General features: G+C 48.9%; 1 protein-coding gene across 1 annotated transcript; it reads left to right on the forward strand.

The window, feature by feature from the left end:
- The first annotated feature begins 573 nt into the window (after positions 1-573).
- On the forward strand, positions 574-21,254 carry FRMPD1 (FERM and PDZ domain containing 1). The gene is made up of 16 exons (XM_042882810.1): positions 574-674; positions 953-1,110; positions 2,586-2,688; positions 2,822-2,867; positions 4,179-4,286; positions 8,043-8,138; positions 10,742-10,867; positions 11,896-12,015; positions 12,293-12,429; positions 14,124-14,250; positions 14,624-14,719; positions 15,149-15,331; positions 15,723-15,870; positions 16,527-16,578; positions 16,618-17,339; positions 18,577-21,254. The coding sequence occupies exons 1-16, from the start codon at positions 574-576 to the stop codon at positions 20,823-20,825; spliced, it is 4,572 nt and encodes a 1,523-aa protein (XP_042738744.1). The 3' UTR covers positions 20,826-21,254.
- Positions 21,255-21,638: the final 384 nt, after the last annotated feature.

The raw sequence follows: 21,638 nt of genomic DNA on the forward strand, positions 1-21,638 counted from the left end.
CAGAGGATGGAGCCAAGCTCTTTTTTGTATCCTATGGCAGCGCAAGACGGACTTGGAACATACTGCTCACAAGTTCCCCCTGTATGTCAGGAAACCCTTCTGTGCTGTGCAGGTGACTGGGCAGTGCTCTCGTTTTCCAGAGAGGTTGTGGTGTCTTTCTCCTTGGAGATCTTCTAAAGCTGCCTGATGTAGTCCTTGGCAGCCTTGCAATTTGTAGATCCCAGATGTGGTCATAGCAAACCTCAGTTTTTCCTTCTTGAGAGAGCTGAACCACAGCATCCAGAAACAAGAGAATGGACTGCAGAGATTGATAGGTCGTTCTCTCTGGTGAGCAGTTAATGCAGTTTAACCACCACTGTGGACTAAACTAAAGCACCAGGTAGGGGAGGTTAGATGGGCAGGAAGAATCATCGTAAATGTGAAAGGTGTTAACATCTCTGTGGTTTTCCCAAGGTTCTGGTTGATCTCTTTGTTACACAGGAGCTGTGAGTTGGTAATTCCAAACGGTGTCTAGAAGACGTACTCAATCTTTTGTCATTCTGTTTTCCTGTGGTTTCTGTCACTTTCAGATAAATGGAAGATTTGGAGACTAACTTAATCCATACACGCAAAGCATGTAGGATAGAGCAGATGGTAGCAAAATGGCTTCATCGCTCTCGGGATGGTGCATCCAGGTAAACATGTCTTTTGTGAGTGGGATATCTGTTGATTGGTTTTGATCAGAGACAGCACAGGCTTGTTTCCAGTGAACATGGAAAGCCGCTGCTTGCAGATGTCTCCCATTTTTCCCTAGAAAAAAAGCAAAGTGTTCACCCGTAGGTACTTGAACAAGTTCTGACCTCTTTGCGCATTTGTGTATCCCATTGAAAGCAAGGGGTCTGTGTGGTCTGAGCCTTTTTGATAGGGTGTTTTCTGATTATATCTTAATTAATCACAGCTTCTTGTCTCACAGTGGCAGAGTGTCTGTGACAGATGTCACCAACGATGGCGGTGGCCAGACTGCCAGCCGTGTCAAACTCACCGTCACAGTGTACAAAGACTTGGTCCTCCATCACTACGGCTTCGAGATTTGCCCAGACCTTCCTCTTACAATCGCATCTGTCACTGCAGGTGAGCACCACTGTCCTCTCCTTACAGCCACGGGTTTGAGACCCAAGCTGTCCCAGGTGGCCCTTCGGACACCCTCCTACCAGGTACCTCTGGTTAGCATGTGAGCCTCGAGCACCGAGGGGAAAAAGCTGCATGCCTTCACCATGGAGCCTTCAGCTTCACCATTAGTGTATTGTCTGCACTCAGACTCATCTGACCTTGAAGGGCATGAGATGCTTGAAAGCCAAGTTCTTTCTGCTGTTGAATCTGAAATGCCAAGAAATAGTTCTATCTAATCTTACAGTGCTTAGAGTTCTTACGGTTCTTACACTGAGGTCACCTTGCTGACAACTCTGTCTGCACTTAAAAAGCTGCAACAAGGAGAGGATCACTGCTAGTACAGGCAGTCCTGTATCCCAAGTTCTGCCTAGGTCAAGCAGATCAACTCTTCCAGTTATAGAACACTGGGGCTTGACTCTGTTTTTAAGCTGTTTTGGCAGTTTAGTATCAAAAACTATAACTCTATTTTTTATTATTTTCTTAAATGGGTACAAACTGTTGGCATCAGTGTGACAGAGAAAGGATGTACCCAAGCTGGGCAGAGTCAGTGGTGTGGAGAGGGTAGGTGGGTTCAGCCTCAGGCAGGCTGTGTCAATTCTGTGACTTCCTCCTGTCAGCATCCCATGGCTAAATTAGCTGGGAGTCTTTGGGGGTAAGAAGTGGAGCAGGAGAATTTCTGTTAGATTTTTCTTTTTTCCCTCATCAGAAAGCACCAGTGTTTTGTTAATGCTGAGGCACAAAGAAATGCATCCTTGTAAGCCTTATGTCTAAAAGCCCTGTGTATGATTCCAAACATTTGCCTCTGTGTGCCACGTGTGCACCCTGATGCCAGAGTGCCCAAACAGACAGGTGGTGGGTGCTAGTTTGCTGTATGTGCAAACCTGTCTCATAAAGAAATTAAGCACTGTGTATTGACCCGCAGGCTGGTGGTGACAGGTGCTGCTGGCATACTCCTCTTCCTCAGACCAGAAGTCCACCTGCTGTTAACCCTTTTGGTCAGGTGTCTGCTGCACTTTGGGAGTCCTCTCAGCAACCAGTGTAGTTGAGAAGGCCATCGCTGTGCTCTCCTGGTGGCAGAAGGGTTTCACCATGCCAGTTGTGCAGCTCGTCTCAACCAGTGGTGCAGCAGGCGGTGTGGGAATCCCTTTCAGTCATTCTGCAGCAATCCAACCTTTGTGAGCATTCCTACTGCTCCCCAGGCACATGCATGCACCACGAGAGCACTGCTTGGTGGCTCAGTGGCAGCATCTGGGGCCGGAGACAAGGTGGCATGGACGTGAGCTGCATGCATCGGCTGGCAACAGAGCCCCAGACGCCTTCCCTTTTTATTTTACCATCCAGAAGGAGTTGTTGCAGCAGTTGGGTGCTAGGTGGGAAGAAGAGAACTTGGTGGAAGGTCCACTGTGTGTGATTGACAGCAGGCTGGTTGCCCACAGGGAGCACCGCAGATGGGAAGCTGCTGCCAGGTGACCAGCTGATCCGGATAAACTCTACCATGGTGGAGGACATGTCCATTGAACGGGTGTCTGACATCATCAGGTACGGTCCTGCCCGTGCTGTGCAGACAAGGGGAGGAGTGCAGGAGGGGAGGTATAGGAACCCGCTTTTTCCAGGGGTTACAAAGGCATGTGCAGGTGCTGACCCTGGCTGACTGCATCCCTGTGTGTTACAGGGATGCCGGTGATGAGCTCCTCCTCACTGTCCTGCGCTGCACATCGGTAAGTGCCTTCTCTTCAGCACTATCAGCAGCTCTGCTCCCTGGCCTGGGCAGCCGGGCTGGCACACGGGATGCTCCCCTCTTGCCAGCGTTATCCAGGGCATGGAGAGGCCAGGAACTACCTGCATCCCAGGATGCATTAAGGCCAATGTGGACCAGCCACCCCCACCCACCCAAGTTGTTCCTTGAAAGCTCTTGATGTTCTCTCAAACCTCAAATGCTTTCTGTGTGTAGAAAAACAGTTATCTCTTTTTTTTTTTTCCTCTCTGGGCTCTACCTGGATACTCATTACAGCCTGAGGATTTCCCCTTGTTTAGTTCAGCAAGTCTGGGATCGTGGTGAGCAAGGCAATGGCCTGTAACTTCCTCCCTTCATTTTTACTCCTCCAGATCTCTCGTGAGCAAACAATCCTGTCTGTGCTAGCTGGGTTGTCCTTCCTTGCTCTCTTCAGATCTGGGACCCTGGTGTTGGTCCTGCTTTGGGAAGAAAAGCCTAATTTCAGTACAAAGCTTTGGTGCTGGTTGCCTGTTCCTATTGTATAAGCATCATCAGCAGAGATCTACTGCTTGCACAGTGTGTGTGCCAGCATAGACTTCAGTGTGTGTAAAAGCTGAGTTGCAAAACAAGATGATCAGATGATCAGAGAGCTGCAGCACCTCTCCTATGAAGAGCTGGGCTTGTTTAGTTTGGAAAAGAGAAGCTCCGGGGAGACCTCCCTGTGGCCTTCCAGTACTTGAGGAGAGCATATAGATAGGATGGGGAACAGCTGTTTGTGAGGGTGGATGGTGACAGGACAAGGGGGAATGGCTTTAAACTGAGACAAGGGAGGTTTAGGTTAGATATTAGGAGGAAGTTTTTCCCCCAGAGGGTGGTGAGGCACTGGCACAGGTTGCCCAAGGAGGCTGTGGATGCCCCATCCCTGGAGGCATTCAAGGCCAGGCTGGATGTGGCTCTGGGCAGCCTGGGCTGCTGGTTGGTGACTCTGCACACAGCAGGGGAGTTGAAACTACATGATCACTGTGGTCCTTTTGAACCCACACCGTTCTAGGATTCTATGATTCTGTGACTTGTTGGACAGCTGTGTTTGGGCTCTGAAGGCAGTCACTGTCCTGATAGCTGAGAGTCCTGCAGCGAGCCTGGATTGCCTGGGAAGATTATTGACTCCTACCATCACCTGCTCCTGCAGGTGTGAAGTAACGTGATGTGAGCAGCGCTGGCATCAGCCCTGGTCCTCCGCCTCCTCCGCGAGCCACTGGCTCTTCACACAGCTGCAACAGGCTGAGCTGCCAACAGAGTGCTGTTATTTTTTCAGGGTGGCCCTAAGTCATCGTTTCTCACCGAGGAGAAGAGGGCAAGGCTGAAAACAAACCCTGTGAAAGTGCGTTTTGCAGAGGAAGTGCTGGTGAACGGACACGCACAGGTGAGCGGGGCACAGGTGCATTGTGTGCTGGGAAGAAACAGGCAGTGCTGGGCTGGGTCAGAGCAGCTGGGAGCCACAGAGTGGCTGCACCCTCATTGTGCACCCAGGGCTCTGCCCTGTGTATGCATCCCATCATCTGGTCCCAGCTGGGTTCGTGGGCCCCTGGGTGATGGGGGGAGGTGCTGGCATCTCCATAGAGATCTGCTCACTTTGGCTGATGAAGAGCTGGTGTGAGTACTGCTTCTGTCTTTTTGGCACTGTGTGAACTTTCTGCCCAACTTTCTGGCGAATCCTGACCCTAAAGATAATTGGTGAATCCTACCATAGACACCTGTTATTTTTCTGCCAAAGAATCTAGATCGCCTCTCCTGGCCTTCAGTAGTTCCCTGATGCCATTCACTTCAGAGCATTTGGTGCAGGTGACTTCACTTTGCAGTTACATTTGGCATCATATGTGCTCAAGCTAGAGCTCACTGTTTCCTGGCCGCTCAGAGAGCTTTGCAGAGCATTCATGGCTGCTTCTGTGATAGACCACCTATAAGAAGCTGAGACAGTCTGTTCTGATGTGAAAGAAGACTGTGGCTCACTGAAAAGATGCTGCAAATTTATCACTGGGTTTCTGGGGCTGGTAACAAATGAGCTGGGTAGCTGTGAGTCTACAAAAGGACATGCAGTGAGAATACTTGCAGCTTATCCTGAAAGAGGAGCAGCTCTTAAATTTGTGTCACTAAGCTCAGTGATCGGGATGAAATGCGCCTCATCCTTATCCCTACGGGTTGGTGCTGTTCAGATGATAAAATTGGATCAAATCTACTTATATCTACATACATGTTTTTAACGTGGCATGGTGATGAACAGCCTCTAGCCCCTTTTCTTTCCTCTGGGCTCTCCCATCTCTGGTCATAGAGAGCTGACCTGCCCCAACTCAGGCGGAGCGTTGAGTGGCAAGCATTTCTTTGCTTTCATCTCCAGTTGCATCAGGGCTGAGGGGCAGGCTGCAGTGAGTGCCCTGGATGTCACGAGGCTATTGGACAAGCACAGTACAAATGCTCTGGTTCTTGCATGTCCTGACTACAGGCATGTCAGGACCCTTTCTCCTTTGCTGGCCTGGGCCTGGGAGCAGGAGAAAATTTATTGCCTCTTTCTGGAAAAGCAATATTCACCATAGACAACAGCTGCTCCGTTTGTGTGAGTCAGAACCACCCTCCTTTTGAACGAGAGCTGTATTAAGGCAAGCAAAAAAGACATTACAGTCCTGAAAAAATCTGCAGAGACTCCTGTTTCATTAAGTGATCTTAATGGAGCATTGCTAAATGATCTCTGTGACAACTGGAAGGAGCCCAAGGCTGCCTTTTGCAGCTGAAACCTGAAACCGTGGTTTGGGAACATAAATTGTTGATGAGGCTCAGTGCTATTCAGCCTCCTCTTTATGCTGTGAACTCAGTACATGTTTCCATATAGCTGAATGATACGTAAGAGCAGGGTCCCCTAGGATCATGAGGTCAGCACCAGTGTTTTACTAGAAGACGTAGGCCTGTTTGTAACCTGGAGTAAATCAACCACATACCAGACAAAACAGGACTGGGATGCAGGCTTAAGTGGTAGCAGAAGCTTTCAGAATGAATTCAGAGTGGTCTGTCAGAGCCTGCACAAAAGGAGAAAAGCCTCACCTGGATATCCTGGCCAGTTGATTGGATCTGAGTGTAAAGTGTTGATACTTCATCTGAATACGAGAATTTCTGTATAGATGTAAAGTTCTGCTGTGTGCTGGCTGTACAACATGTGCAGCTAACAGAAAATACGTGTGCTAGGTGCAAATGAGCATCACTTCTCTGAAAACAATGAAGAGCCCAAAAGCTGTCAAAGCTTTGGTGTGTTTGTGCTTTTACATGAAGGAGTTAGAGCTCATGCTCAGCAGCAGTGGCAGCCTTCACTCATTTGTCGTGGTAGTACTGTCAGAAGCTTGAACCTCACAGAACGGAAAGGAAGAACGAGGAACAAATCACAGAAGTGTCTTTATGTTCTTTCTTGTAGTGCTGCCGGGGCACGTGGACAGTATCAAGAGCAACCAAAGATGTGAGATTTATAAGATGTTGCAAAGCAAATGAAACACGGGAGAGATAATCCTAAAAATGCTGTTCTCAGCCTTGAGACTGTCGTGACAGGCAGATGAACTGTTCTAAGATTGGAGAAACGTACTGACTCAAGAACATAAGAAAGATGTGCTGCTGATTGGCAAGTCCAAGGGTGAAGGAGTAAGCCTTTTCAGTGCCAAAGAATAACAAGGCCAAGGCTGAAAGCAAGAACAAAGGTGCAGATGACCTCTCCTAAGGGAAAAATGTGGAGGTCTGAAGGCTACAGCTCCAGACAGCTCCAAAAAGATGGTGTCTTTCCCAAAGCACCCAAGGGAGCTGCCTTTGCAGTGGGAGCCATTGTCCTGTCCAGCACATTTAAGACATACTTCCAGAATCTCTGGTGACACCTCCTCCTCTTTGGGAAGTCGCAGTGATGTATCTCAGGGGGATGCTCAGCACCTCTGTGTGTTAACTGAATCCTACAGCCTTCCCCTGCCATGGAAGTTGTATTTGTCGTAGGGTTTGAGTAGCTCTTGGGGTGGAGGCACGGCTGCTGCCAGTGGGGAGGTGTCACTGTGGGGCCTTAGCACAGCCTGCTGCTGGTAAAGGGAAGATGTATTTTCTGCAAGCCACAGAGGACATATCTGAACCATCTATAGCTGTTGAACTAGGTGGAATTTTATCGTAAAGGTATTTGTTTTGCTCTTTTTCTCTTGCTCTATCCCAGGAGCATAATGAGGGAATAAAGCTTAGTGCTATAAAAGAAGGCTGCAAAAGCAGAGCAAGATTTATTTTAATTTGACAGGCTTGAGGAGTCGGCCCATGCAAATCTCATCAAGTTCCAAACGGCCAAAGGCAAAATGCAGCCCCCATGGTCTGGGGCATTCACCAGAACAGACTGGGTGATGAATGCAAGCCTATGGAGAAGCACATGTGGATGTTGATAGGTGAAGAATTACATATGCAGTGGCAGTGTTCACTGCAGCCCAGAGGGACTGCGGTGTCCTGGACTGTAGAAAGTGAAGCATGGTCAGCAAGTTGAGGAAGGTGTTTCTCCTTTACTTGGCTCTTGTGAGACCCTGCCTGGAGAATTCAGTGAAGCTCTGGTGCTCCCAGGGAGAGAAGAATATAGACTTCTTAGTGCAGGTCCACAAGAGGGCCACAGAAGTGATCAGAGGGCTGGATCAGCCCTGCTAAGAAGAAAGGTTTGAGAAAGTTATGGTTGTTCAGCATGGAGAAGAAAAGTTTCTGGGGAGACCTGACAGAACCCTTTCCCTGCTTAGTGGGGTTTTAAAAGAAAGATGGAGAGAGACTTTTGCACCAGAGCCTAATGGTTTTAAGCTAAAAGGAGGTAGATTTAGATTAGCATAAAGAAGAAATTTTCTGCTATGAAGGTGGTGAGACACTGAGCAGGTTGCCCAGGGAAGCTGTGGATCAGCGTCCACAATTGGAAGTGTTCAAGGCCAGTTCGAAAGGAGCTCTGGACAAGCTGATCTAGTGGAAGACATCACTGCTTACTGCAGGGAGACTGGAGCTAGATGATCTTTAAACGTTTCTTTCAACGCCAACCATTCTGTTCTTATGTGATTTATATCAGGATGTGCTGCGTCAGGCAGAGCAGCCTGGTGCCAAGAGGCCTGATGTCCCAGGATTAATTAGTGCTGTTTCTTTTGTTCCACAGGGGAATTCTCTTCTTTGTATGCCAAATGTTCTCAAGGTATACTTGGAAAATGGGCAGACAAAAGCCTTCAGGTTTGAGACCAGCACTACTGTAAAGGTAATGATGCTTGATGTCTTTGTTCTCCCACCTCTATTCAATCCAGTTGAAACGGATGCATGTAGTGTAACGTACAACCTCTTGGTTGCATTGGCCAGCTGGTGCCCCTTGGATTGCTGCCTGCTGATGATCAAGGTGGATTTTCTTTGCCATTCCTAAAGGGGAAGCATTACTTTGATTCTCAGCATTCTTCTTAGTAACTGATTTTCACATAACTTGTAGGAGCTCGGCTGTGAGACCACTACAACTTTGTAAGCGTGATTAAAGTTGGGTGTCTTAGCTTCAACTGGGACAGAATTGTTTTCTCCAGAGTGTCTGGTGCGATGCTATGTTTTGGTTTTAGGAGAAAAGCTATGTAGATGACACAGCAGTATTTATAGTTGCTGCTAAGCAGTGTTGTACAGAGTCAAGGCCGTTCTCAGCAAATGGCTGGTGGAGGGTGGCCCAAGAAGGTGGGAGGGAGCAGAATCAAGATAGCTGACTTAAACTGGCGAAAGGGTTGTGATACAATGTGGAAGGAGTTTTGAAGGACATAGGAGTTCATCTTGTGCTCTTCCACTGCTCGGGGAGCTGGCTGGGCACTGGTTGGGGGGTGGTGAGCTATTGCTTATGCATCACTTGCTGCATACATTCATATTCTACTTTTTTTTTTCTTTTATTCTGTCCCCTGTCCCACTGGAAATGGGGGGAGTGAGTGAACAACTGTGTGGTGATTAGCGATCTGCTCAGTTAAACCACTGCATTGGGCAGGAGGACAGCTTGCTTGGAAGACTGACCAGTCAGCATCTGTCCATGCAAACTTTGCTTTCCTAGGAAATTACTTGGCTAAATACAGAGGAGAAAGTTGTTTAATATAGCTTTGATGATGTGCGTACCTGAAAGAGAGAGCAAGTCTCCTGACTTGCCTGTGGAGAGCTGAGACCAGGTTTAAGTATCGTGTGAACTCAGAACAGTGCAACTGGGCGCTGTTATTTAAAGCTCCTGTCCATATTCCAGCCTCATTTCTGCATTGGTGGAAACATCTTCCCTGCACAGACATGAAAAGTGATGACTTCCTACAGATGAAAAAGTAGTTGTGCTTGGAACTCTTGCAGACAAGTTGATAATAATTCTCTTCAAAATACGAGATGCTGGTTGCTAGATCCATTAATACAACAGTTTCCATAATTCCCATGCTTACAGTAAGGCCTACAACTATGTTTTTGTAGCCTGTTTTTACTGAGGTTCATGGGCTTTGCTTGTGCACGTTGATGGTAGGCCATAATTTGTTTAAATGGTACGTAATGTTGCGCAGTGGTACAGCTGCTGAGGAAAAGATATTTAATAAACAGACATTCTGGAATCTGACTGAAAGAATACACAAGGGCAAAGTAAGGAATTTATATTTGTAGTGCAATGAAGAGTTTCTGGAAAAAGAAAAGGTTTCTTTTCTGCTTCATCCAGACTTCAAGAACTGTTGTGATTTGCCATGCAATAAAGACCCAATTCTGAAATTCCTTTTATCAGCCCCCCAAAAAAAGAAATAATGAAATAAAGCAAGCTAAGGAAGGTGCTAAGGAAGTAAGGGTGAGTTGAAAGGAGAGATGCGAATTGCCCCTCTGTGAGGAACTTTCTTGTAAAGGACAGATTAATTCCTCATGTTTGGCTTACCTCTAACCTGGAACAAACTTTTCTCTACGAGAACTGAGTGGAAACCCTCATTGCCATCCTCACAGAAACATTCAAATTTGTGAAATACTTTCTGAGATAAGCATTTCCCAAAGTTGCTGTGCTACTTGAGATAACAGATGAGTGAGATATTTATGCTCACCCCAAGAGGAGTGAGCGAGTTACGGGAGTTCTTTCCCAATCTGTGCACAGTAAAGCCATCTGTAATGTTTGCTATCTGCCAAAAATACACACAGTCATTTCCACAATGCTTGGTGTAGCAGAAGAATTCTGCACAACTGAAACAACACATCACATTTGCTATGAGCTTTACTAACGATGGTGGTCTCTGTTTCTTGGGCTGCGGTGGGGAAAATGGTTTTTCACCAGGTCTTTGCCCTTTCTTTGAAAAGTGTTGGAGAGTTTTAGAAAGCTGGAATATCTCACAGCAGATACGTGGATTGAAGGTGACAAAGTGCTCCAGACTGTGGCGCAAGCGCTTTGGACCTGAGGCACCTAGGCCATGCAACTGTAGGAGATGCATGCGATGCTTGTCGCACCTTGCAACTTTGCATCTTGCAGCACTGTTGTCACAGCAAGCTGCAGTTTCTCTCCCTTGTCCTTCTGCCCTACAAAAAAAATCGATCATCCTCCGTTTCTCTGCAGTTCCTTTGGCTCCCTTTGTTGCCCACTGGCTGGCAGCAGTGGATGTGGGTATCTGTGAATGCTATCCTGCCTGGCTGACAGGGTCCTTTATTACTTGGCTGCCCTGCTGGAATAACACGGCTGGTAACCACCAGGCTCGCAGAAAGGCTTGGCTTTGGCTGTTCCCTCAGTGCTGCCCCACGCAGCTTCCCAAGGCTGGCCAGAATTGTCTGCACTCAGACAGCATTCATGCCATCTACAGCAACTGTGCTGAACTTCTGTTTGACCACCTGTGTGCTTTCCTTCCCCAGGACATTGTTCTCACCTTGAAGGAGAAGCTCTCCATCCGGAGCATCGCGCACTTTGCCCTTACCCTGGAGGAGCAGTACAACGCAGCAAAGATCCATCTGCTGCATGAGGAGGAGCTCATCGAGCAGGTGTGGAGAGCCCCTGGCACGGCCCCACAGCCGTGTGGGCAGCCAGCACCAGAGAGCTGTGGCTGGTGAGGTGCAGAGGGGCCGTGCTCTGCAGGTGTCACAAGTGGGCTTGGATATCTTCTCTCTGTGTGAATGCCAGCCCCCTGAGGAGCAGCACTTTCAGCAGCACCTCTCTGTCCCTGTAGAGAGCCCTCAGGGCAGTACTTGTGGGCTGATGCAGCTCAGAGCATGTAGAGCAAACTGTGAGACAAACGTGGTTTTTACCACCTGTCAGAGAGCCCGCTGACACTGAGGACAGAGACTGTCTTAAAATGACTGGTAGTTACAAGATTTAACTCAGCCGTATGCCAGGTTTGGTTAAATTCCTAACAAACATTTGTGTTCTACAGACAGAAGGGTAGCTCTGTTATTAGTTCTGGGCTAACCTAATTTAGGAGAACGTGGCTGCTTGGGAGCCAGGACCGCAGCCGTGACACTGTGTTGGCTGATGATCCGCTGTGATGCAGAGGCTAGAAAGCTGACATCATCCCCTCGAGCGTGTGTGCAAGGCTGTGTAGGTTCTGTTGATGAGCCTGCACTGGGTTTGCTCAGAATAAAATATGGTAATGTGCAGTCCAGGGGTCTTAACGCTCTGTTAACGTGATGATTGGGATCCAAGTGTCTGCTTTGTGCTGCTGTATCTTAGGACAGAATCGCAGAAATTTGCCCCTTCCTTTGTGGTTACATGTCCTTGAAGCCTCTGTCATGGGTGTGCTACAAGCATATGAGATTAATAGACGCTAATTAAGCTGTGCTGTCAAATGACTTTGAGGCTACCACGGGGGGGAAGAGAAAAACAGAAGAAGAATCAAAGATAGAAATACGGACACTGTCAACATCTCCTGGCATTTGCTAAGGACAGCAGCTAATCCGCAGCCTTCCACCTGCCAGTGGCTTTGAATGCTTTCTTTGAGCTCATGCTGGATGCTGAGCGCTGTACTTATGGGAGGACTCCAGCAGTTTTTGTGGCTGATGTTTTTCCCTTGCAGGTTGTCCAGAAAAGAGATTCCCATGACTGCCGATGCCTCTTCAGAATTTGCTTTGTCCCAAAGGACCCCTTAGACCTGCTGCAGGAGGACCCAGTGGCCTTTGAATATCTCTACCTGCAGGTGAAATTGAGGCGTTCCATAACTCAGGAATAGTCGTTATTTTTCTATCCAGTTTACTCTCAAGTGTACTTGCAGCCTGTTTAGTTACATGAGTACGAGACATAGAGCATAAGCATTTGGGTTGAGCTTGTATCAAATTCCTAAATCAGCTTGGATTTTTAACAGAAAGAGATTGAAATGAGCTGGCTGATTCCCTCTGCTTGGTCCACTGCAGTCATACCAAAGGCCTTATTCTGGCTTCTTAACCTTCGTGCTAACTCAGCTCTGTTTGTTTCAGAGCTGCAGTGATGTGCTGCAGGAAAGGTTTGCTGTGGAAATGAAATGCAGTATGGCATTACGTCTGGCTGCTCTGCAGATACAGGAACGGATCTATACTTGTTCTCAGCCACAGAAAGTCTCTCTGAAATACATTGAGTAAGTTCCAGATTTTCTCTGTTATTTTGTGACCAAGCCTGGCAGATGTAGGCAGTTAATAGCAGCCCTGTTTTTGCCCAGTGCTTGGTTCTGGGCAGGAGTCCATCTCTGACCCAAAGAGAACTCAGCCTGTTGGTTTTGCCAGTTGTTTTAATGCAAGGTAACTGCATGAGCCTCCCTGTCTTTAACCTGCTGAGCTGCTTGGGTAATATGGACAGTGTAACGTGCTAGGCCAGTCCCTAACAGAGGGAATTTCTAGCCTGCAGCTGCAACAGGGGCAGAAAATTGCAAATCTCTTGTATAGTTGTGTTACCAAGGCTGCTTCTGCCAGTACAATAAGATCTGCATGCTGTCGTTCAGAGAGGGAATAATCACCGAGTTTGCATAGCTGTACCCTACATCCATTCACCTACCAGGACCTTGTCAGAAATAATTCCAGTCCTCGTGCGAAGTAATGGGATCTGAAAAACAGCACAGAGAAAATGTTTCGCAAGCCTCAGGTGCGTTGAGCTGCCTTTTGGAGCTGTTAGCACGTGCTATGAAAAGCAGCCCTACTTTAAGAATTTGTCATGGCTTCTCATTCAAAAATGGGCATTTGTGCCATAACTGCTCCACGGAGCCTCCACCAGCTGATGCAACACCGCTAATTCCATGTGTACAGCCAGGGATACCCAGCCACATGTAGTCAGTGCAGTGCAACAAGCAAGTCTGGATAAATGCAGCATTCTCAGCTCCTAGTATTTAACACCTCAGCTGAATAAACTCTTGAGCAAAATGTATGTGCCATATTTTTGGGTCTGAGGACTACAAGTGTTGAAATGTAGTAATCTTGTAACCTAAGTGAAGTGAGTGCAAAACCAGAATTTTCATCCTCTCCATGTCAAAGACAGCCAGGACTACTGTGCAGACTGAGATTGTCCGTATAGCAGTGGAAAGCAGGGCATTCTGCATGAGGGCATGTGCTCCAGTCCCATCTCCTCGTGCGCTAGCAGCCCACAAAGGAGTGAATTTGAGTGTGGCAGTCATGTTGAGTGATCCTTTCTGACACATCTCAGCATCCTAATGCTGCGAGCACCTTGAGCCTTTGTCCTTCCTTGCTGCTGCCCTCCAGCATGCCCCTCGTAGCTGAGGGACAGCACAGCTGGGTCTTCCTCAGCTCCCCTTCCCCATGCTGGTGGGACCTCACCAAGAGTGCTGCATCCAGATGTGCAGTCCTCAGTACAGGAGAGACGTGGAGCTGCTGGAGTGCATCCAGAGGAGGGCCACAGAAATGATCCCAGGGATGGAACAGCTCTCCTACAGCACGGGCTGAGAGCTGGGCTGTGCAGCATGGAGAAAAGAAGGCTCTGGGAGACCTGATAGCAGCCTGTCAGTATCTGAAGGGAAGCTGTAAGAAAGAAGGGGACAGACTCTTTAGTAGGGCCAGCTGTGGTAGGAAAAAGGGAAATGGTTTCACACTAAAAGAGGGCAGATTTAGATTGGGTATAAGGATGAAGGTTTTTACACTAAGGGTGGTGAGGCCGTGGCACAGGCTGCCCAGGGAAGTGGTGGCTGTCCCATCCCTGCAGACAGTCAGGCTCTGGGCAACACGATCCAGCTGCAGGTGACGTTGTTCACTGCAGAGGAGTTTGACTAAATGACTTCTAATGGTGCCTTCCTGCTCCAAGAGTTCTGTGATTCCATCTTTCTGGCAGGAGGGACTGGGGAATTGAAAACTTCATCTCACCAACTTTGCTTCGAAACATGAGAGGAAAGGACATAAAGAAAGCCATCAGCTACCACATGAAGCGGAACCAGGTCCTACTGGACCCTCGGCAGAAGGTAGCGTGCATCGCCTGGTTCCAGGTGCCTCCTGGGATGCCAACTGCATTCCTCAGTACCAAAGAGGGCATGTCTTTCCTCCTCAGGTCTCCTCGTGTGTGACCATTGCTTTTTTCCTTTTTCTTTCGTAAGCTCCTTTGCAGCACACGCTCTGATGTCCTTGTGTGGTGTGTTCTGATGTGGGCTGCTTGTACAGTTGCCAGGTGGTAATAGTGGTAAAGTAGTAGTGTCCTGTTCAGACCTGTAGCACATGCAAAGCTAATGCACTGGTCAGATACTGAATCCTGTATGAAAAGAGCATTGTCTAGTTTACACTCTACCTTTATTCTTCTGTCATGTTTCTAAACAATATTTCTTCTTTTGCAAAATGAAGCATATGCTTGCAGCAGTCCAAGTGCGCCTGAACTACTTGCAAATACTGGGAGACCTGAAGATGTACAGTGGGAAGATCTTTAATGCCACCCTGATGGTACGAGTGCTGTTAATCCTTGCTGCTGAGGTTTGACATACTGTCTGTGCATCACTCATGCAGTGTGCAGGGGCAGTAACTTGAAGGGCAGGGCACCAGTTTTAACCCTTTTCCTTCACATCTGAACTGTTACACGGCTCTGCCTTAATCGCAGCGAACCTTATCCATAGCAGAAATTCCCAATTATAATCTGAATTGATTGTTGATATAAGATTAGCAGAGCTGTTCTGGCTGGGGGGTTCTTGGTTTCTTGCTGGTCCCAGTACTGATCCATAACGAGTGGTGAACCACCCCCTGTTTGGGTGTGTAGCAAAAGAGGACCTTGCTGATCGATTGCACTAATGCTGCTATTTTTACACATCTGGCCCAGTGCAGGAAAATGGGTTCCTGCTTTGGTTCCATCTTAATACTTGACCTTTTCCCTTGCAGCTGCAGGACAGGGAATCCTACGTTGCCTTGCTGGTGGGTGCCAAGCACGGGGTGAGCCAGATAGTCAATAGTAAGCTCAGCATCGTAACCAGTCTGGCAGAGTTCACAAACATCAGCAGGGTGGAGCTTACAGAAGAGTCAGAGAAAGTGAGCACGGTGAAAATCTACCTGCAGGACCTGAAGGTGGGTGTTGCTTTCACATCAGCCAGCACATGGCAGAGGAAAAGGGGGGACTGTCTTTTTTTTTTTTTTAATAATCTGACACTTAGCTGATGGTATCATTAGTGCAAGAGGCTTAGAACAGACCGAGAAGAGAAGGTTCTTAGGAAGTATACAAAATGACTGAAGAGAAGCAATTATTTTTGCTGTGCATTGTTGCAAAATGCAACAAAAAATGATTTATTTCTGTGTTCCTCATATGGAAACAGAGTGCTGTGCAGCTGTGGCAGTATGAGGGAGAAAAAAGTCTTTTCAGTGTGTGATGAAATCAGAGAGAAAATGGTGGTGAAAGCTGTGTTTGTTCTAAGATTGTGTCTGCTTTCTGTCTCTCCCTCCCTTCTTTCCCCTCAAAAAGCTGCTGACTCTGCTGCTGGAATCAAACAGTGCGAAAGATCTTGTCTGCCTCATCGTTGGCTATTACAGGCTGTTTGTGGATGCCAATGTCTCCATATTTACTTGGGGAGAGAAAAGACAGCAACTACACCGTGTCTCAGCCGAAGAAGGTTAATTTGCCAAAGAATGGGGAGGAAGTGGGTCGATCATCCAGTGGAAGCAGTGTCATTCCTTCCTGGGAACAGCGTCATGGTAGCCTGGGAATGCTCGGTGACGTTGCAGAGAGCTGAGTGTCAGCCTCTCTGCCAGCACTGCCAGCTCCCCATTAAACCCAGATGTGTTAGGCTGGGGCAGAGCGGCAGCAACCGACAGCTCTTCCCTAGAAGGAGAGGCCAAGTGCCTGTCAGCAAAATGGCAAATGTGTTTCTGGGCGCTTGTGCTCTTTCACCAAATGCCTGAGCAGCCTCCAATGCGCTCTGGCCAGGAGATGGCAATCTGTTTGCGGTGCTGTCCCATCCCTTGTCACGGTAGCTCTGGTCCCATAGGGGTTGCAGATGGTCATCAGACAGCAAGTTTTCTGCAGCTCCCCTTGTACTGCCCTGCAGTAAAACTAGACGGAGCAGGCAGGCAGGCAGAGCCAGGCCTCCGCCTGCAGGTTATGGCCCTGCAGGTCAGATTGCATCTTTAGGTGGTTTGCTGATGAGCAAGTGAGGGCAGAGCTCTTTTGGCTCGGAATCACTGCTGTATGGCCAAGTTTGTAACCCTTTTCTGACTGCTCCTCTGTGCCACCACACAGCACAGGCTGACAGATGTGTTTTAATCACAGGGTATGAATCTCGAACCTGCAGCGATTCTGAAGACTCCTGGGAGATGGATTTGTCCTCAGAGCACTGCTTGGGCACACCTGCAGCATACAGCAGCACCCATCCTGCACCTGAGGAGAAGGTTGGAGAGCTTCAGAGCCTGGAAAAGGGCAGCACAGAGCCCCAGGCTGGAGGGAATTACCAACGCGACAGGGGTGACAACGCAACAGACAGCACATCTGATGCTTCTGATTCAGCCAACACAGAGAGCCGAGGGTTTAAGACGAGTGGCTCGAGTGACTCAATGGATGCACTGGAAGAAGATGAATTGGAAACTTGCTCTTCCTCCAAGCCAGAGTTTTTCCACTTCTACACACCCACCGTGCACGAGATGAGCAGCTTGGACAAGAACTCCTTACCCATTTGTGCTGCAGGAGGCTCTGGCAGAGCAGAAGCCACAGACTTCTACTGTTTCTTGCAGGTACCAGAAGCAGAGAAGCATCTGTGTAAGCACAGCCCGTCTGAGCAGAAAGGAGCAGACGCTGATGTGTCAGTGTTGGGGACCAAGCTGTCTGAGAGTAACTCCATGGACTATTACAGCCTGTGCTGCAGCATTTCCCCTGCAGGCAGCACGGAGAGGAGCAGCATCAGTCACAGCCATGACAGAAGTCCTTGGAAAGACGAGTCTGCCCAGGAAGAGGTACCGCGGGGAGCAGAGCAGGTGGCAGAAGCGAGTGATCTCATTCTGGAGCCACCCCTGGGCTTTGGTGACACCAGCTCTGAGGAGGAGTTCTACGATGCTGCCGACAGACTCAGCCCCCCCTCTTCCCTGGCAGGTAAACCCTCACCCACCCGCTGTCCTCTTCCTCTGTCCTCCTGGGCTGGGTGATGCCTGCCTGCCACGTCAGCCTGTTGGTAAGGATCGTCTTGTGGCAATTCATCCTATTCATGGGTTTTCCCAAGGTTTTTGTGGAACCTTTGAACATCTGTTCTCCAGAAGCTGCTCTTTCTCAAATACACTTTGCAAAGCTGTCAGTGAGTGTGCATACAGAGGTCAGAGCAGCGGCAGATTTGTCATCACCTGCAAGCATTGGATCCAAGAAAAGAGCCTGTTTTCAAATGAGTTTCAAATCCTGGAAAGTCTCCAGGTTTCTGCAGGAGTTCCAGACTAGGAAGCTATGTCACTGCCTGATCTGGAAGCCAACATGCAGCAGGATTAAGTTCTGTGCAGCCTTCTACATAGGCTGTCTTTGGTTTTGAAGAGGGTAATGCATCCCAGAGTCAGAGTGCAGGGGAGATGCGTGCCTTTGAACAGGCAGGTGCCTTGATGACAGGTCCTTCTGCTTCCAGGCTCTGCCTTCACTCCTCCTTCCAGCTGTGGGACATCTTACTGCTCCCTGCACCCCAGAGATCAGAAATAGAGGAGGGGTCAGAGGCTTGCTCAGCTATATGGCTTGCTCCCTAGTAGTTGTGTTTTCTCATAAAAGTTAGGACTCCCACTTCTGAATTAACCACCTCTATCAGTGTTAAACGAATTTCAGAATTTGTTTTGTGTAGTTGTAACCATGTTGGCTTTTGAATTAATGCATGTTGACAGTATGGTGTTCAGGCACAAAACTGCATCCTCTGGATATTTTTATGATCTACATATCCAGGCTGGGAATTTCTGATAATGTTTCTATTCAATCTGCCCCTGTAAACAGTAGTTCCCCTAGCACGTTACTTGTGTCACCAAACTTAACTAGAGAATTGCAGCTGTATCTGCAGTCAGATCAAGTCACTCTGGCAAAATCAAAGGGAAAGATTACCCAGCTCCCTTTGTAGCTAATCCTGGACTTCAGTATTTGCAGCCATGAGTCAAAACTTTTTTTTGTTTCTTTCTGACACAGCTCATTCCAAGTTGGTACATGACCATAAGAGAGACTTTCCTTTGGCACTTGGGAGGCAGGCTCTGCTGCCAAATGCTGCTGTCTGCGACTGCAGGACTTAAGAGCTTTTTGGCTCCTGGGAGAGATGTACATGTATTCTGCTGCCTGGGGTCATTTCCTGACTTACATGTTCTTTCCTTGCCAGCAGGCTGCCAGACAACATCCCAGGAGAATACAGAGGATAACTGCATCCTAAAGAAACCAAGATGTTACAGCTTGGGAGAAAACTCAATATCAAGGCAGACATCAGGAGAGAAATATGGAGAGGAGAAGCAGCTGATATATTCCAAGAGCCTGAGGAAGAGGAGATCTTTTCTGAAAACCAATTACACCTCACAGGTCACTTTCCCATTGGCTGTACCAGGCTCTCTGCAGAGCTGCTGCTCCTGGCCACCCACCCCGCCACTCCCTGCTCAGCCCTCAGATTCACCTTCTTTGGAGAAGGATGCAGAACTGGGAGCGTCTGCCCCCCAGGCCCAGAGAGACACTGCTGGCACAAACTCATCCTCCGGTGTGATGGAAATGGAGCCTGACACCATGGAAACAAAGTCAGTGACTGATTTGGTGGTTTCTTCCATTTCAGCTGTTCGCTTGCAAGGTGACCAGAGGGAGGAGAGTGCAGATGTTGCTGCACTCTGTCCTGCACATGCTGTACACCCAACTTCCTTGCTCCAAGAGGAAGCTGTGCACCTTCCCCAGGAACAGAGCAGTGCTATCAAGGAGAGCCCCACAGTGAAGGGGCCAAGTGACGAGGACTGTGCGACCACCAAAAACCAGCTAACCCAGGCAGCACTGGAAGGGGAGCATGATGTGATGGAACCCAAGCACGAGGCTGGCAGGTTCCAGGGCCAAGAGATGGCCTGCTCTACTGATGAACGCACTCTGCCGCCTTTGTCTTGTAGTGCTTTTCCCCGTGGGGTGGCCAAGGAGCAAGATCTGCTTCCCACAGCTGGGAGGCAAGTGGCATGTGAGGAGCCTGTGCTGGCTCCGTGTGGTGAAGAAGGAAAAGCTAATCTCGATGGCTGTGCTGAAAGCCAGAGTGACAGTGCCTTGTCACAGGCAATAAGCAGACAAGCAATAAGCAAGGAGGCCTTAAAGAAAGTGCATGATAAAAACCACGTGGGTTTTCCAGATGCAAGGCAGCTGTTAGCAAATGGCAGCAGCAGTTCAGGGGTTATAGCTCACCTCTCCTGGCTCTCATTTCAGGTGAGGTCAGACGTAATACTGCCCAACCCATCTCAGAAGAGAGGGCACGACCCTCTAGAGCTTTTGGACTCTCAGTGGACCACTGTGTGCGTGGGGGATGATACTGTCAGAAAGGAGATGCAGACATCATCAGCTACACCAGCTCTTGAGAAAGAGTTGGAAAGCAAGCATGGGATGGTTGAAGGGGAGCCCAGAAAAGACACAGAAGACGTGGCTCATGAGCATTCCCAGCCTGTTCAGACTCCTTTTCTTAGAGAACAGTCTGCCACAGTGGGGAAAGACACTCTTCAAACCAGAGAGCTTTCCATCTCCTCAGACCCAGTTCCCTTGGGCTCATTGGGGAAAACAGGAGACAATGGGGATTCAAATCACTCCTTCCTCTGCTTTAATCACAAAAAGGATGAGCAGGCTGCTGCCGGACCCATCCTGACCAGGTCTGCGGGATTTTCTGTGATGAAGACGACCTCGGCACAATTTGGGATGGACAAGTGCAGCTGTCAGCTGTCCTACGTCAGCTGTTTCCATAGGTCCAATGAAGACAGAAAGCAGGAAACCACCAATCCCACGTGCAGCATGTTTCTGCAGCCTGTCACTACTCCACCGTCCACCAGCTCTGGTAGTTTCCCCATTGCCATTGCTTGGGACGGAGCGCTGGGCCCTGAAGTCCAAGCCCTCAGCCAACTGAAGGACCAGGCATGGACGAGCCCTGCAGATTTCCTGGGCTTCCTAGCCTACATTACAGAGCTACAGGAAGTTGTGGGGAACCTCTCTGGGAACCAAGCAATCCACCTGCAAGACCGATGTGCAGAGCAAGGTGCTGAGAGCAAAGATGCCCTTGGCTCGGCCTCTCAGGTCCTGCTGTCCAGCTGCAAGGAGCTTCTGAAAACGGAGCGTCCACTTGAAGAGTTGCAGGAGGTGTTGAGGGTGACGTTTGACCACCTTGTTCAGCTGGCAGTGGCCTGCTTCCAGGTGACACACTGCCAGCTATGCAGGCAGAGGCAGCAGGAGCTCAGGGCTGCGCTCGTGGATGTGGTGGGCACCTACCACCAGCTAGTGCAGGCTGTTCACCAGCAGCTTTGCAGGCAAGGCTGCCCAGACCTGGGTAGCACGCTCCTGACACGTCAGCACACAGCCCTTACTGCTGCCACGTTTTGCCTCCTGCAGCAGTTCAGGGTCCCCCCGTTGTGACAGGGCAGTTGGCGAGTACGGAGGAGCCTCCCCACATTTCATTCATGTATCACTAGGCTCCCCCACATGAGACGTTTAACCCCCACAGCTCAGCAAATGGTCATGAAAGGACGCCTCCGTGTGTCAAGTGACTTCCACCAACAGCTGCCTAGTTCAGGGGTGGCCATGGGACAGAGCATGTGCCCCCCCAGCCTCGCTTTATCTAATATACACAAGCTCTGCATAATGTGCAAACTCACAGAGCACTTCATAGCTTATCTATGTAGCCTGGGATTTGTCCTTCAGCTCCCCAGCACCTTGCAGATAGCCAGCCAGATAAGTGTTGTCCTAGCCTCCTGTCACCTGGGGAGCACACCCCCCAGGCAGAGAGGTGACCAAGCGAGCTCTGAAGGGGAGCGAGATCAGAGTCAGTCTGGTCCACCAAAGAGAGCTGGGCTGTTCTGCCTACCCTCTGTGGTTGACCTGTGATGGAAACCACTTTGGGAAAAAGAATTATTCTGTTTCTCCTTGCAAATATAGAGAAGGTTGTCCCAGGCTGGGGATGCAGCACCATATCCTGTCCTCCTGATGTAGTTTCTGTGTGTCAGCCTTATCTATTTACAGTTGCTAATGCTGAAGAAAGTCCCTAATCAGCAGCCTCTCCCTTGCTAGCCTTGCCACAAAATAGCTACCTACTGATCCCTGTCTTCCAAAAAAGGGGATAAGTCTTGAAGACAGAAGTGCCAACTTTGCAGCTGTTGACATAACCCATTATGCCAGCCTCCCTTGAAGGCACGCCGCTTTTCCTGACCTTGTCATCAATAGCTGCACAAA

This window comes from Lagopus leucura, unplaced genomic scaffold, assembly GCF_019238085.1.
Source record: "Lagopus leucura isolate 7727_CA_CO unplaced genomic scaffold, USGS_WTPT01 Super-Scaffold_100036, whole genome shotgun sequence".
NCBI lineage: Eukaryota > Metazoa > Chordata > Aves > Galliformes > Phasianidae > Lagopus > Lagopus leucura.

Excerpts from the sequence above, each read along its gene's own strand:
- FRMPD1 (XM_042882810.1), top strand. The coding sequence starts at position 574 with ATGGAAGATTTGGAGACTAACTTAATCCATACACGCAAAGCATGTAGG. Across the intron at positions 1,111-2,585 it reads AATCGCATCTGTCACTGCAG|GGAGCACCGCAGATGGGAAG; the intron begins GTGAGCACCACT and ends GGTTGCCCACAG. Across the intron at positions 17,340-18,576 it reads CCCCCCCTCTTCCCTGGCAG|CAGGCTGCCAGACAACATCC; the intron begins GTAAACCCTCAC and ends TTTCCTTGCCAG.